This window comes from Perca fluviatilis, chromosome 2, assembly GCF_010015445.1.
Source record: "Perca fluviatilis chromosome 2, GENO_Pfluv_1.0, whole genome shotgun sequence".
Classification (NCBI taxonomy): domain Eukaryota; kingdom Metazoa; phylum Chordata; class Actinopteri; order Perciformes; family Percidae; genus Perca; species Perca fluviatilis.
Window position 1 is genome coordinate 5,644,314 of NC_053113.1, and position 15,518 is coordinate 5,659,831.

Sequence of the window (15,518 nt, forward strand, 5' to 3'; positions counted from 1 at the left end):
GCTCGGGCAGAGAATCTAAACTCTAATCACAATCAACACGTCTGCTGGATCCTCCTCGGCTGCAGGATTATGGATCACAATCATCAACAACCTTCATGGTTTGTTCCATGTTGCCTTCATGTACGTCCTCCATCTTAAAATAAAAAAATAAAATAGCATGGGCACTTTTATTCAAAGCGCCCATATTATGAAAGAAATCACTTTCTGAGATTTTGGGGGTTGTTATTTTGTGTCTCTGGTGCTTCTTTTTTTATTATTATTTTTTTTTTTTTAAGTGCTTTATTAAGTTTTTACAAAATTACAATTTATACATTTAAACATACAGTAGGCTACCTGACAATATATACCATACAAAAATTACAAGAATATAACTAATAAAACAAAATGTGCAAACAAAACTAAAATATAAAGTGCATAGAGCCTCTCATAAAGTGCATAGAGATATTTATAAAGTGCATGGAGTTTTTTTTTTTTTTTTTTATATAAAGTGTATTTTATATAAAGTGCTAGAGCGATTTTATAAAGTGCATATAGAGTCTTTTTATAAAGTGCATAGAGCGGTTTTAAAAATGTGTATAGAGTCTTTTTATAAAGTGCTGTAGTTCATGCGTTAAAAGTGTCCCATGGAAGGAGCTGTTTTTTGTCCAGAGTTTTTCTTCTCCTGAGTTCAGCGAGCACTTGTTTGCACACATCGTCACTATTTATGACTGTTTGTTGAATAACCATACAGCATCTTGTTTTCCATAGCTTGATGCATACAATACATATGATTATTTGTAAAAGTTCTTTTTGTTTTTCTGATAGAGTCTCAACAACAATACAATTAAAAGTCAAATTAATTAACAAATTAATTTGTCTCTGGTGCTTCCACACCCATACAAACTTTGAAAATCCATCCATGCTGGTACAACCTTAAAATACAATTATGAACCTGAAAATGAGAATAATATGGGCGCTTTAAGTTAAGGACAATAACGAGATACTGTCCCAATACAATTTAGTTTTCTTGGTCAACCCGAAAGATAATGTTTATGTCTGTGCTCATGGATCCTTTGAAAGTGTATATATATATATATATATATATATATATATATATACTTTTTTTAAAAACTCAACTATCTAAATGATATTAAGGTGTAAAGCGGTGTACTGTTAATATCTACACAGATAAGATATTTTGGTTAGGAAACCTGCATTATTAGTATCATTTTGATTTTAATCATGGATAGAACCCCTGTCTCGATACACACTTGCATTATCCAATGAACTGCGGTGGCCAATGCCGTATCTACGCACATACATCCATGTGTGATTGGTATCCAATACTGAACAATTACATCAGGGCAAGCCTATGCGTAACCATGTGATACCTTAGTCGATCCATCATTTAATAACATACCTGGCAGTCTTGGAGGAGCTCCTCTTCATGTTCCCTTGATACTCAGTTAGGCAACAGACAGCTGAGTCTGTCTTTTTCTCGACACATCGGGACTGTAAATAGATGCATTTTTAGTAGAGATGCACCGATAGACCGGCCGGTGACCGGAATTGGCGTGCTCGGCCATGACCGGCGACCGGCAGGTGAGTCTGACATATGCCGATTTCATGCCGGTCAACGCTACAATTAACTGACATTCGTTGCAGATATGCAAAGATTTGTTGTACATAAGCATAATATGAAATGTACAGAATCTTTGGGGATTAGACTCCGTCGTTATGAAATATTTTAAAGGGGTAGAGAAGCCAGACATATTCCCCCTGATGGAGCCTAGACACTGGCCTGGCTCCGCCCTCCTACGTACTTAAGCTCAATTTTCATTTCCCTTCAGTACTCCGTCTGGGTTTCCGGTATATTCTTGGGTTTTCTCCGGCCAGTCTTTACCGGTCCAATCAGCGAACAGAGGGAGTGGCTGAGAACGATGACGTTGAGGCCGTGCGCTAGTTTGAGTTGTAGTTCCGTAAAGGAGAAAGATGCGAGCAAAGCCATTCGGTCCGTTGTGGCAACGCTGCTGAATATCCAGAAGTTAAAGCCCGAGCGAGACCAATCTTTGCTGAGTTGGGTTGGGGGCCATGATGTTGTGGTCCTACTCAAAAGTTAGATTTTCCAGCTCGCTCCGTTAGCACTTAAAGCTGCACTACGAGTTCCTGCGTGGTCACTTCTGTTGACGTTCCAAGTACATTCAAAACCAAACAGAGCAAGCTCGCCCCTCCCCCCATGTTTCCATAACTGTCATGACTAACTGACTACCTGTCACTAACCCCCACCCCCCTCCCTCTCCAACCATCTTGTCTGTGATTGGCTGGAACATGGTTTGTTGTATTTTGGTGCACAGCCTGTGCCCCCTAGTGTTTGTTTGACGTTTACGACCCCTGTGTTGTCTCCCGAGACCGGGCTTTTTCACGGTGTGTTCAGGGACCAGGCAGCTAGCGGATCAAGGAGAGATGATTACCATTTGAGACAAAAATGACATTGCGCTGAAACCATTCAGGAACTCATAGAGCACCTTTAACAACTGAATCATTTTAGGAAGAGATAGTAGTGATTGAAGTTATTTAGAAGTCTTCCTGAGCTCCACTTCTGCAAATTCTTTGCACTTTTTTGTGAATAAACAACAACAATAACAACTATAACCTCATTCAGGAAGATGATGCATCCTGGTACCAGCAGCTCCTCCTTTGGCCCACATCCACTTCAGAGGTCGTGGTGTGTATCCATCAAGCTTCAGCATGAATGTTTGTTCCAGCGAAACTGTTGTTATACGTGGGAACTCCTCTTTGATCTAGGAAATGAGTAAAGGAACATTCTCAATTCACACAACTTTCTCAATGATAGTCACCAATTTTAAAAGACCTAAAATTAAGTTTAAGCAGACAAATGAGATGAACTTGGTGAAAAAAATAAATATATTAAAGCGCCCACATTATGCTCATTTTCACATTCATAATTTTATTGTGATGTTGTGCCAGAATAGGTCTACATGGTTTAATTTTCACCATATTTTTGTTGTACTGCACACTGCTGCAGCTCCTCTTTTCACCCTGTGTGTTGAGCTCTCTGTTTTAGCTACAGAGTGAGACATCCTGCTTCTGTACGATCTTTTGGTGGGAGTCGCACATGCTCAGTAGCTAGGTAAGGATCATAGCTGTCGGTCAGTACAAGGCAGGATTAGCCGGGAGACTTCTTCTAAACGAGGGCGCACTTCCAACTTAGCGTGGAATACCTGCAGAACAGGGACATGGAAGTAGTTCTTTTGGAGATTAGGGGGAACTAGTGTGTGTTGTAGCAGTGTTTTGCCATTGAGAACGAGGGGGCTATCGCTAGCATGCTAACGGTTAGCCCGGCGTTTCGGCTAGTGACGTAGAAAGCCGTGCAGGTTTTGACCAGCTCACCAGGAGACTGAAGGCAGGACACATTCATAAACCGTATCTCACAACACCATGGATGGATTTTTTTCCAAGTTTGTATGTGTGTGGAAGCACCAGAGACACAAAATAACTCCCCAAATCCCAGAAAAAGGGATTTTTTCATAATATGGGCACTTTAACAAAACATTCTTACTTGAGCCTCACTGAATAATCCAGGCCAATTCTCTTTGAAGACACTGACAGCTGGACTGAGGGTCACCACCTCCACTCTTTGCATTGAAAAGGTTTTGGACATTTCTTTCTCCAATTATCTTTGTGTTGTTCTTTTTCGTTTCTTAAACAAACTCAAGTCTCTCTTTCTCCAACGTGTCCTCATTTTCTCCAACAGGTTGGGGAGGAACATAATTAACCTCTGCTTTCTTTGGCCTTTTGACATTTTTGGCTGGGGCTGCATCGCTCATTTGCTTCCTCTTTAAAGTGTTTACTTCTATTTCAGGATAGGCATATTTTCGTGACTTCAGCTTGGCAAGGTAGTTGTGCATCTTGTACTTGAGGCGTTGCTGCCAACCATTCATCCCTGCAAAGGACCCAGGATCCTTAGGCAGCATGGTGGCCCAATGGTTAGCACTGTGGCCTCGCAGCAAGAAGGCTCTGGGTTCCAATCCAGGTCGTTCCGGTCCTTTCTGTGTGGAGTTTGCATGTTCTCCCCATGTTTGCGTGGGTTTCCCCACCATCAAAAAACATGTACTAGGTTCTCCAGTCAATGCCCTTGATCAAGGGACTAGCTCAGATCTACTATATCCCTACTGCTCCCTAGAGGCATGGGTTAAATGCAGAGAATGCATTTTTCTACATGTGTGACAATAAAGTACCTTTAAGGCATGGAAACTTCTCAACAAGGGATTCAGCCTCTGAGCAAATTTGCTGACCTGAAGGGTAGGCTGAGTAAGAGAATATGGCTTTGGCAAGGTCTTGCATTATTGCTGATTTAACACTGGCATCATGGAAGTGTGTTCCAGTGGCATGATATGTCTTGTTTGCCTCTGCAAGGATAAGTTCAACATCGTGGGGAAAACTTTGGGACTTGAAACGGCACTGGCCATGGAGCAGAGCGGCATGACGCAGGGAGAAGACTGGTGTCTTGTGAGCTGGATGATGCTGAGTCATCCACAGCGTTGGTGTCTACTTGACTATTCTCTGCAGGGTAGCTGTCTGTCTGAACTCAGGGTAGAGGTAAGACCTGATTCATCTAGTGGACACAGGTCAAGGGTGACCAAAGGCTCTTTTCGTACAATTTTCACAGTGGCCTTGTCGTACAGGTCGGCCGTTGAGGTGACACTGAAAAATTGATTCCCAAAATCTTTGCCCTCGTATAATAATCCAAATTCTCCATGTATGAGGGTGGCAGTAGTTCAGTCAGTAGGGAGTTGGGTTGGGAACCGGAGGGTTGCTGGTTCAAATATGGTGGTGGACTGGTAGCTGGAGAGGTGCCAGTTCACCTCCTGGGCACTGCCAGTGTGCTCTTGAGCAAGGCACCATACCCCCAACTGCTCTGGGCGCCTTTCCATGGGCAGCCCCCTCACTCTGACATCTCTCCATTAGTGCATGTAGAGGTACTGAGCATGTGTGTGTAATTCAGGCCTGTGTGTAATAACAACAGAGTGAAAACATTGTAATTTCCCCTTGCAGGATTAATAGACATTATTACATTATTATTATTAATTGGAATGTTTCAACGATTATTGAAACAAGATCTTCCACCATATTTGGCTTTACTTTTTGTATATCAAGTCAAGTCAAGTTTATGTATATAGCTCATTTCATACCCATGGCAATACAATGTGCTTCACACAACACAAAAGCAACGGTCAGTACATGATCATAAAAACAGTACGATTAAAAGCATGAGAACATTAATGCATAAAAAAACAGTAAAAAATAAAAGCATAAAATAAAATCAAGAAAATAATATTAAAAGTCATTGGTCTACCACAAGAAGTAATACTGCTTCAGTGAAGCATTAGCAGAAGGCATCTGTAAAGAATTTTGTCTTAAGTCTTGATTTAAAACTGTGAGTAGTTGGGGCGTTTTTGATGCCTTCTGGAAGTTGGTTCCATGTTCTTCAATAATGACTCGCAACACCACTGACATGTTTGGAGTATGTGTTGTCATCACCTGTAGCGAGAAAGAAAGAGAAGAGATTGTAGTCTCTAATTTGAAATGTTTATGGCATGATAACAAAATAATTGAATGAAGTGTAGTACTACTCTGATGTGCAAATGAAGTGTTTCAGGGACACCATTCCACCATATGCTGTATTATATGCAGCCAAGGGGTATGCATCTTTCATTTCTGGGTGCTGAATGACTTCAATCTTGGCTGTGGGCTCTACTTTGAAGCTTCTCAGGTGCTCATGGTACCACCCACTCAGCAACTTCAGAACGAAGACAGGGCTTTCACGCACAATGATTATTTGGAGTATTTCTCCAAAGTCAGACAATCCTCCTGTTGATCCAAAAGGCAACAACATTCCAACAACAATAGTCCGTGGCGAATATGGTAACCTTGTTGGTCATGTTAACGACCAGTGCCCTGGGAAACTTCCTTGCAATTGACTCTTTAATGCCGTCTGTTAGTACCTCCACCTGGGTCATTGACTTCACTAAATAAATCCCTACAAGTCCATGTTTGGTTAAAAACTCTGTGAGCACTTTGTATCGACCTCTCTTTTTTGGGGGGGGATAACAGCTTTTCACGTCCATGCTAACGTCTCTCGTGAGCACAGTTGGCACAGTGCAGTTCTTCTTCTACTTCTTTTTAATTGCAAAGAAGAAGAAGCTGCATAAATAATATAATCAAACGTCGCCTTCAAAATAAAAGCATTGCAGTTGTATGCCACGCATGATGTATACTTCTTTACGTTTGATTGCTAACTTCCCATTGACCTCACGCGAGCCGGTTAGGGCCACCCAAAGGGCCAGATGTGGCCCAGGGGCCGATTAGGGCCACCCAAAGGGCCAGATGTGGCCCAGGGGCCGATTAGGGCCACCCAAAGGGCCAGATGTGGCCCAGGGGCCGATTAGGGCCACCCAAAGGGCCAGATGTGGCCCAAGGGCCGATTAGGGCCACCCAAAGGGCCAGATGTGGCCCAAGGGCCGGTTAGGGCCGCCCAAAGTGCTGGATGTAGCCCGAGGGCCAGTTATGGCTGCCCAAAGGGCCAGATCGGCCGTACAATGCCCAGGTCTGATCTAGAGCAGTGTTTCTCAAATTTATTTCCGATAATGTACCCCATTTGAATTGTGTTTTTAAGCCAGGTACCCCCTGACCAACAATAGATTTACCAAACAACAGCCAAGGAACTGAAAAACATTTAAATGCTGATGAAAAAAGGCAACAAAAACTAAAATAAATAAAATGAAAAAATTGGAAAAAGTCAACTACCAGGACACATACCCCCTGCAGTCCTCCAGAGTACCCCTAGGGGGACACGTACCTCCTGCAGTCCTCCAGAGTACCCCTAGGGGGACACGTACCCCCTGCAGTCCTCCAAAGTACCCCTAGGGGGACACGTACCCCCTGCAGTCCTCCAGAGTACCCCTAGGGGGACACGTACCCCCTGCAGTCCTCCAGAGTACCCCTAGGGGGACACGTAATAATCAATCAGGGGGGGGTCCGCAAAGGCCTAATTTATGGGGGGGATGGGGGGATTCCAACCCCCGCAATAATCCAAACTGGGAGCTTTTAAGGTTTCCGTTGCTTTGTTTGATATTTTCGCTGCTTTTTTCAACGTTTTTTTGGGCACTTTTCTCGATTCTTGTTTGTTTCTCCTTTTTTTTTTGGACAGTTTTTTCGCAACAAAAGCTTGCCAAAAAAAACATTGAAAAAGCAACAAAAACATTGAAAAAAGCGCACAAATGTTGGAAAAAAAGCAATGAAAACATTACAAAGGACCACAAACTTGAAAAAAAAGCCCAATTTGGATTATTAAATTATGTGTGTGAACCTCTCTGCGGTCTCGCTGGATTCTGGCCCCTTTTATAGGATCTGATATCTCGGATGAATGCAGCACGCCCTAAAACAATGAGGGCGAAGATGACAATCAATCAGATCAGATCACAAGTTCACGAGGGGGGAAAATTCACACTTCATTACCGTGAGCGAGGGCTTGCCCTGACAGTTTCTGCTGCTTCTCTACTTGTTGTATTTGTTAGGTAACTTGCCCATGTTTCTGTGTCTAAGTGAACAACAGTCTTTAAAGTTGCTCCAGTGTTAGACAAGAAGAAACAAGCTGTGATGTAACGTTACAGGACTAATGTTCAGCATCACTTAGCGTCTACTAAAAGTTGTTGACAGACTCAGATTATTATTCTGAGCGTCTGACAACATTATGAAAGGATCCCTACAGAGATAGACCTTTTAGTTAAAGAGTAAGATCCTTTTAGTTTAACATGAAACAGCCCCGAAATCACCATCACCAAACCCAGCAGACTCCATGTAAATAATCTTTTCAAATAATAAAGTTTTTGTCAAGTTTTTCATGTTTTTGTCACTTTTTTCAACGTTAACTAGAATTTTAGTGATCAGTAATTAGCCTGTGTCTATGTTATCTCCTTACATATATCTACGCTCTCCGTCTCTGTAAGATTGGGAATGATTGAGATTTCTCTCGGCACAGCTACCAGAAGACTTCACACTTTCAGACAGGTTGCTCACGTCACATCTACACTCACCTAAAGGATTATTAGGAACACCTGTAAGACTTCTCGTTAATGCAATTATCTAATCAACCAATCACATGGCAGCTGCTTCAATGCATTTAGGGGTGTGGTCCAGGTCTAGACAATCTCTTGATCTCCAGTGGTGGAATGTAACGAAGTACAAATACTTCGTTACTGTACTTAAGTACATTTTTCACGTATCTGTACTTTACTTTACAATCAATAGTGCATACTTTTCACTTTTACTTCGTTACATTTTGCAGCAATTAGCTATACTTTCTACTCCACTACATTTCTACAACATCTGTTACATTTTCGTTACATTTTCTGATCAGTTTTCCCCCCTGCCAAAACGTCTTCCTCACCGTCACACGTTTGCAGTCCGCAGGGAAGCCTTCAGCAGCAGCTCCTGCACCGGTGGCAGTCCGTCCAGCTCCCGGTGCCGTTCGCAATATTACGAATCCCACTATGGCCACGCCAAGACCCGCCCTTCAATAGCATTGTGTACCGCTCCTGGTTCACGTAGGGTTAATATACAACCCGTATATTTATCTTAAAAACACTCCCGGTCCTCCTCAGCTGTGAAGCCACATACTTGTTGTCCAAGCCCGTGTGTTCTCGCTAGATAAATGTGTGCAGCATTCACTGTCCCGTGGGAAATAATGCTAAATCATGCAGATCACCATGATAGATAACCAGAATTGTAAGTCAGAATGTAAACTGGGCCACAGATGGTAAGCAGAATTACATTAACCTAAAACTAACTTAATTAAAATGCCACAGCCCATACTGTTTTTTTTTTTTTTTTAATTACTAGAATATAGACGAATAAGATCGAATAAGAATAAATCGTTATGCAAGTACTTTTACTTTTAATACTTAAAGTACATTTAAAATCAGGTACTTTTTACTTTTACTTAAATAGGGTTGTCATTGTTGTACTTCTACTTTTACTAAAGTAAATATATCTCTTGTTATTTCTACTTTTACTTAAGTACTGAGATTCAGTACTTCCTCCACCACTGCTGCACTCCAAACTGAATGTCAGAATGGGAGAGAAAGGTGATCTAAGCAACTTTGAGCGTGGCGTGGTTGTTGGTGCCAGACGGGCTGGTCTGCTCAGTTACTGGGATTCTCACCCACAACCATTTCTAGGGTTTACAAAGAATGGTCTGAAAAAGGAAAAACATCCAGTATGCTGCAGTCCTGGGGGGCCAAAATGCCTTGTTGATGCTAGAGGTCAGAGGAGAATGGGCCGACTGATTCCAGCTGATAGAAGATCAACTTTGACTCAAATAACCACTCGTTACAACCGAGGTATGCAGCAAAGCATTTGTAAAGCTGGGCAACACCAGCAGAAGACCCCCCCGGGTACCACTCATCTCCACTAAAAATAGGCGACAATTTACACCAAAATTGGACAGTTGAAGACTGAAAATGTTGCCTGGTCTGATGAGTCTCGATTTCTGTTGAGACATTCAGATGGTAGAGAGTCAGAATTTGGTGTAAACAGAATGAGAACATGGATCAGTCTTGCCTTGTTACCACTGGGCAGGCTGCTGGTGGTGGTTGTGTAATGGTGTGGGGGATGTTTTCTTGGCACACTTTAGGCCCCTTAGTACCAATTGGGCATCATTTAAATGCCACAGCCTACCTGAGCATTGTTTCTGACCATGTCCTCCCTTTATGACCACCATGGACCCATCCTCTGATGGCTACTTCCAGCAGGATAATGCACCAGGTCACAAAGCTCACCTCATTTCAAATTGGTTTCTTGAACATGACGATGAGGTCCCTGGACTAAAATGGCCCCCACAGTCACCAGATCTCAACCCAATAGAACATCTTTGGGATGTGGTGGAACGGGAGCTTTGTGCCCTGGATGTGCATCCCACAAATCTCCATCAACTGTTAGACCCTCTCCTCTCAATATGGGCCAACATTTCTAAAGAATGCTTCCAGCACCTTGTTGGATCAATGCCACCAAGAATTAAGGCAGTTCTGGAGGTGAAAGGGGGTCAAACACGGTATTGGTAGGGTGTTCCTAATAATCCTTTAGGGGAGTGTACGTCAGTAGCAGTAACGCTCAGCCATCACCGGAAAAGTGACTTCACTGGTCTCCGTCGAAGTCTACGGCGCGACTTTGTTCACTTCTTTAACTGTCTATGGCCCTGCAGGCGTAGCGGAATAAGCCAAATTCTCCGGGAGGTAACCTTGCTCCTTATGACCTCATAAGGAGAAGATTCCTGATTGGTCCATCTGAGCTTTCATTTTCTCAAAGGCAGAGCAGGATACCCAGGGCTCGGTTTACACCTATCACCATTTCTAGCCACTGGGGGACCATAGGCAGGCTGGGGGGGAACTCATATTAATGTTAAAAAAACCTCATAAAGGGACATTTTCATGCCATGGGACCTTTAAAAACGTGAAGTTTTAAACAAGGGCCCTTTAAGTGTTCGGGCTGGTAAGTTGATGTACCCCAGAAAAAATTATCCGCTGAAATATAGAAGTTTCTTTCGCCATGCAAAGTCTGTGTGAAAAGTCTTTGTGGGCCATGGGGTGCAGTACCACCGTTACCCGCTAAGCCCACGGTGGCTTCAGGCCATGGCGCTGTTCCTGCGGGCTTGGAGAGGTGGAAGGCTCTCCGTAGACGGGCCCTGGTACAGCTGAGTAGTCCTGACTGAAGGGTAAAGTGTAGAGGAGCAGCCGAGCGTGTTTCTTCTTGAAGTGGTTATCTGGGGGACATATTTGCGTGGCTTTGAAACCCAAACAGTGGGATGTATCCTGCAGGTGTAACAGTGCTCTTCCTGTGATAACTGCAGCAGACATCTTATCTCCTCTGCCTCCGTCGCGCTGCCCCGACACGTCCTGCAGCAAGGCATCCTGGGTAATGTTGTGCAGGGTACGGGTGTCTCAGAGCTGCTGTTAAACATCAGTTAATTATAGTCAATTATTAACAATTGTTTTCCTGTCCACCATGAATGTGTGTCTGTGTCTATGTGTGTGTATGTGTGTGTGTCTGTGTACCTGTCTGTGTCTGTGTGTCTGTGTCTGTGTGTGCTTGGGTCTATGCGGGTGTGTGTGTCTGTGTGTGTGTGTGTGTCGGTGTGTCTGTGTGTGTGTGTCTGTGTTTCTCTGTGTGTGTCTGTGTGTGTATGTGTGTCGGTGTGTGTGTGTGTGTGTGTCTGTTTCTCTGTGTGTGTATCTGTGTGTATGCGCATATGAGTGTGTGTGTGTGCACGTGTGTGTGTGTGTCTGTGTGTGTCTGTGTGTGTGTGTGTTTGTGTCTGTGTGTGTGTGTGTGTTTGTGTCTGTGTTTGTGTGTGTCTGTCTGTGTGTGTGTCTGTGTGTCTGTGTACCTGTCTGTGTCTGTGTGTCTGTGTCTGTGTGTGCTTGGGTCTATGCGGGTGTGTGTGTCTGTGTGTGTGTGTGTGTCTGTGTGTGTATGTGTGTCGGTGTGTCTGTGTGTGTGTGTCTGTTTCTCTGTGTGTGTATCTGTGTGTATGCGCATATGAGTGTGTGTGTGTGCACGTGTGTGTGTGTGTGTGTGTGTCTGTGTGTGTCTGTGTGTGTGTGTTTGTGTCTGTGTGTGTGTGTGTTTGTGTCTGTGTTTGTGTGTGTCTGTCTGTGTCTGTGTGTTTGTGTGTGTGTGAGTGTGTCTGTGTGTGTTTGTGTCTGTGTATGTATGTGTCTGTGTGTGTGTGTGTGTGTGTCTGTGTGTGTGTGTGTGTGTCGGTGTGTGTGTGTGTGTCTGTGTGTTTGTTTCTGTATGTGTGTGTGTGTGTCTGTCTCTCTGTGTGTGTATCTCTGTGTCTGTGTGTTTCTTTCCATCCTCGCCTCCTTGCTTTCATCCTCTTTCTTTTTGTCAACTTTGTCGCTTAAAAAAAGTTTTTGTCGCACTTTTTCAATATAAAAAAAATATTTTCTAGTTTCTTCTCTCCTCTGTGACAGTAAACGGATTCCTTCCTTTCTTTCCTTACATTCTTACTTCTCTACTGCGTCCTTCCTTCCTTTACCTGAGTCTACCTGTTATTATAGATATTCACTTTTCTTTCTTTCTTGTTGCATTTTTATTTATCTTTCAATCACTCCTCTCCTTTCTTGTCTTGGACTCTGGAGCTGCTGTAACGAGGGATCATTAAAGGAGATCTCATCGTCTTGATTCAACTTACATACCTGTAGACATATTATCTTAGACTTCAGTCGAGGGTCTGAGTCTTCCACCTCTGATGTCTCCCTCTGCTCTCTGTTCTGAGGAGCTATATCATATTATATATTTTATTATATATAATATATTATATTATATATTGTATTATATATGTTATATCATATTATATATTTTATTATATATTTTATATTATAATATGATCTTAAACTTACGTTGTGTCTCGGCAGGTGTGTCACTGCAGCGGAAAGTCTCTATGTCACTGTGACGGGGTCAAAGGGCAAAAGGTGAGAAGATCCGTCTGTCTGTCTGTCTGTCTGTCTCTCTCTGTCTGTCTGTCTCTCTCTCTCTGCCTGTCTGTCTCTCTAGCTGTCTATCTGCTGCCCTCCAGTGGTGACAGGCTGTCACTGCAGACATCATGAAACTACCAGAACCTGAAATGGAGTCTGCTGATGGTTTCTAAAGGGTCTAATGTGGCTCTACTGGACCAGTACACTGGTCTACTGGGGCAGTACACTGGTCTACTGGACCAGTACACTGGTCTACTGGGGCAGTGCACTGGTCTACTGGGGCAGTACACTGGTCTACTGGACCAGTACACTGGTCTACTGGACCAGTGCACTGGTCTACTGGGGCAGTGCACTGGTCTACTGGGGCAGTGCACTGGTCTACTGGGGCAGAGCACTGGTCTACTGGGGCAGAGCACTGGTCTACTGGGGCAGTGCACTGGTCTACTGGGGCAGTGCACTGGTCTACTGGGGCAGAGCACTGGTCTACTGGGGCAGTACACTGGTCTACTGGGGCAGTGCACTGGTCTACTGGGGCAGTACACTGGTCTACTGGGGCAGTACACTCAGTGGTGTAGTCTACGTGATACGCAGGTATATACAGTATACCAACTAAGAATGCTCTAGAATTTCCATATACCCTTTTAAAAATACATAACAACAAACTTTCCATTATAATTTTGATATATTTTGTATTGTTAACTGTTGTTTTTCTTTGCATAGGCTAAATAAAGGTATTTCCACCATAAATTGGTGCATAAAAGTGTGTCAGAATGCAGGAAATTAAGTGTTTGACACTCACAATTTCCTTGGGGGAGGACACCAAGACGCCCCACCAAGGCCCCCCCCACACACACACCCCAAAAGGGCCTATAGGCTATATATATATATATATATACTGTACTGCCTATGGGCCAATATACAGTACAGTATACTGACTACAATACATAAGACTACACCACTGGTCTACTGGGATCTAATGTTGCTCAGCAGGGTCTACTGGAGGGTTACCGGCAATTTCCACCGGCTTCGGAACGGCAGCGGAGTCAATAGGTTTCCGTTAAAGTCCGTGTGTGTATTTCCACTGACTGCAGAACGTCTGCGTCTCGACTCCGCAGCAGATACGCAGAGCTTCTGTTTTTTCCGGACGCCAGAGAGCTGCGCAGCAAATCAGCACACGGCAGATAGTGCGGGACAGGAAGTCGAGCTCAGAAACAAAATAAAGCATCCGGTTAATTTTCAAAATAAAATCCAGCGTGCTCCTCTGGATGGACGCTAACTGGTGGTGGTTTTGTGGTTCTATTCTACGTGAATTAGAAGAGATCTCGTGTTGTCCTCGTGACTTCAGCCGTCAGTCACGGCCGCAGCCGTGCCGCAACAAATCCGGACCTGGTAGGAAATTAGGAGTTACACCGGTCTACTGGGATCCAGTGTCGGTCAGTGGGGTCTTGGGTGCCTTTTGTTGTTTGTTTGTGCAACGTTGACCTAAAAGGGTCCATGTAACGCTTATCAGTTCAATGTTCTAAGCACAAACGGACATTTGGAAAAACAGAAAATTCTCATCGTAACATTTGTACTTTGGGCTACACCTTTCAAGCCAAGATGCAGCCCAAAGTGCTTTACAAAACAGTGTTGGTGCAAAAGCAGAAACGGTGACAAAAAGTTATAAAACTATATTAGAAAAAACCATCAACAACAGAAATAAAATAAAAGATTTCAAACAATAGCCCATCAATAAAAACCAACAGGAGGAAATGAAATATATTTTTTCTCTAAGCACGAGATGTGGCATCCAGCTGCGGTCTGGAGTCTGTGTGGTACCTGCCTGGGACCACCCAGGTGTGAACTCTGTGATCTCAGGTGTGTTCAATGGGAAGAATAAAGGTTGGTTCCTCTCTGCTGAACATGAAACGTCCGTCTGTTCACTCAGGAACCTGAATGCACCTGGACCACAGCCAGGATCTATGTACTCCTGAAAACATGGGCAAACAGAAATGGGGATTCACCCCCACTGCTTCTTGCTAAAATAAAGTGATATATATATATATATATATATATATATATATATAGTGCTAAGCATAAGTTTATGACCCCATGCTAAAAAGAGGAATAAAAAAATCATCTTTTGGAAATTGATCTTAATGCCTTAATTAAAAAAAATTAGGAAGACTAAAATTAAAATAGCCCCTCCCCCACATCATCACATAGCCTTCACCATAGCTAGAGATTGGCATGGTTTTATTTCAGTTAGCCTAATAGTTGGTTTGATTTGCATTGAGAGATGATTTTATGGAAAGTACCCCATGCCAATCTCTAGGTATGGTGAAGGGTATGTGATGATGTGGGGGTATGGTGAAGGGTATGTGATGATGTGGGGGTATGTTGAAGGTTATGTGATGATGGGGGTATGGTGAAGGGTATGTGATGATGGGGGTATGGTGAAGGTTATGTGATGATGTGGGGGTATGGTGAAGGGTATGTGATGATGTGGGGGTATGTTGAAGGTTATGTGATGATGGGGGTATGGTGAAGGGTATGTGATGATGTGGGGGTATGGTGAAGGGTATGTGATGATGGGGGTATGGTGAAGGGTATGTGATGATGTGGGGGTATGGTGAAGGGTATGTGATGATGTGGGGTTATGGTGAAGGGTATGTGATGATGGGGGTATGGTGAAGGGTATGTATGATGTGGGGGTATGGTGAAGGCATGTGATGATGGGGGTTATGGTGAAGGGTATGATGATGGGGTTGGTGAAGGGTATGTGATGATGGGGGTATGGTGAAGGGTATGTGATGATGGGGGTATGGTGAAGGGTATGTGATGATGTGGGGGTATGGTGAAGGGTATGTGATGATGGGGGTATGGTGAAGGGTATGTGATGATGATGGGGGTATGGTGAAGGGTATATGTGATGATGGGGGGTATGGTGAAGGGTATGTGATGATGTGGGGGGTATGGTGAAGGGTATGTGATGATGTG

At 43.5% G+C, this 15,518-nt stretch overlaps 1 protein-coding gene across 1 annotated transcript in view; it reads left to right on the plus strand.

Moving 5' to 3' along the window:
- Nucleotides 1-15,518, plus strand: part of col4a3 (collagen, type IV, alpha 3) — a 70,206-nt gene that overhangs the window by 2,660 nt on the left and 52,028 nt on the right. Inside the window, exon 2 of the mRNA XM_039785737.1 lies at nucleotides 12,480-12,536. Within this exon, the coding sequence (XP_039641671.1) occupies nucleotides 12,480-12,536 (57 nt within the window). The remainder of the gene's footprint in view (nucleotides 1-12,479; nucleotides 12,537-15,518) is intronic.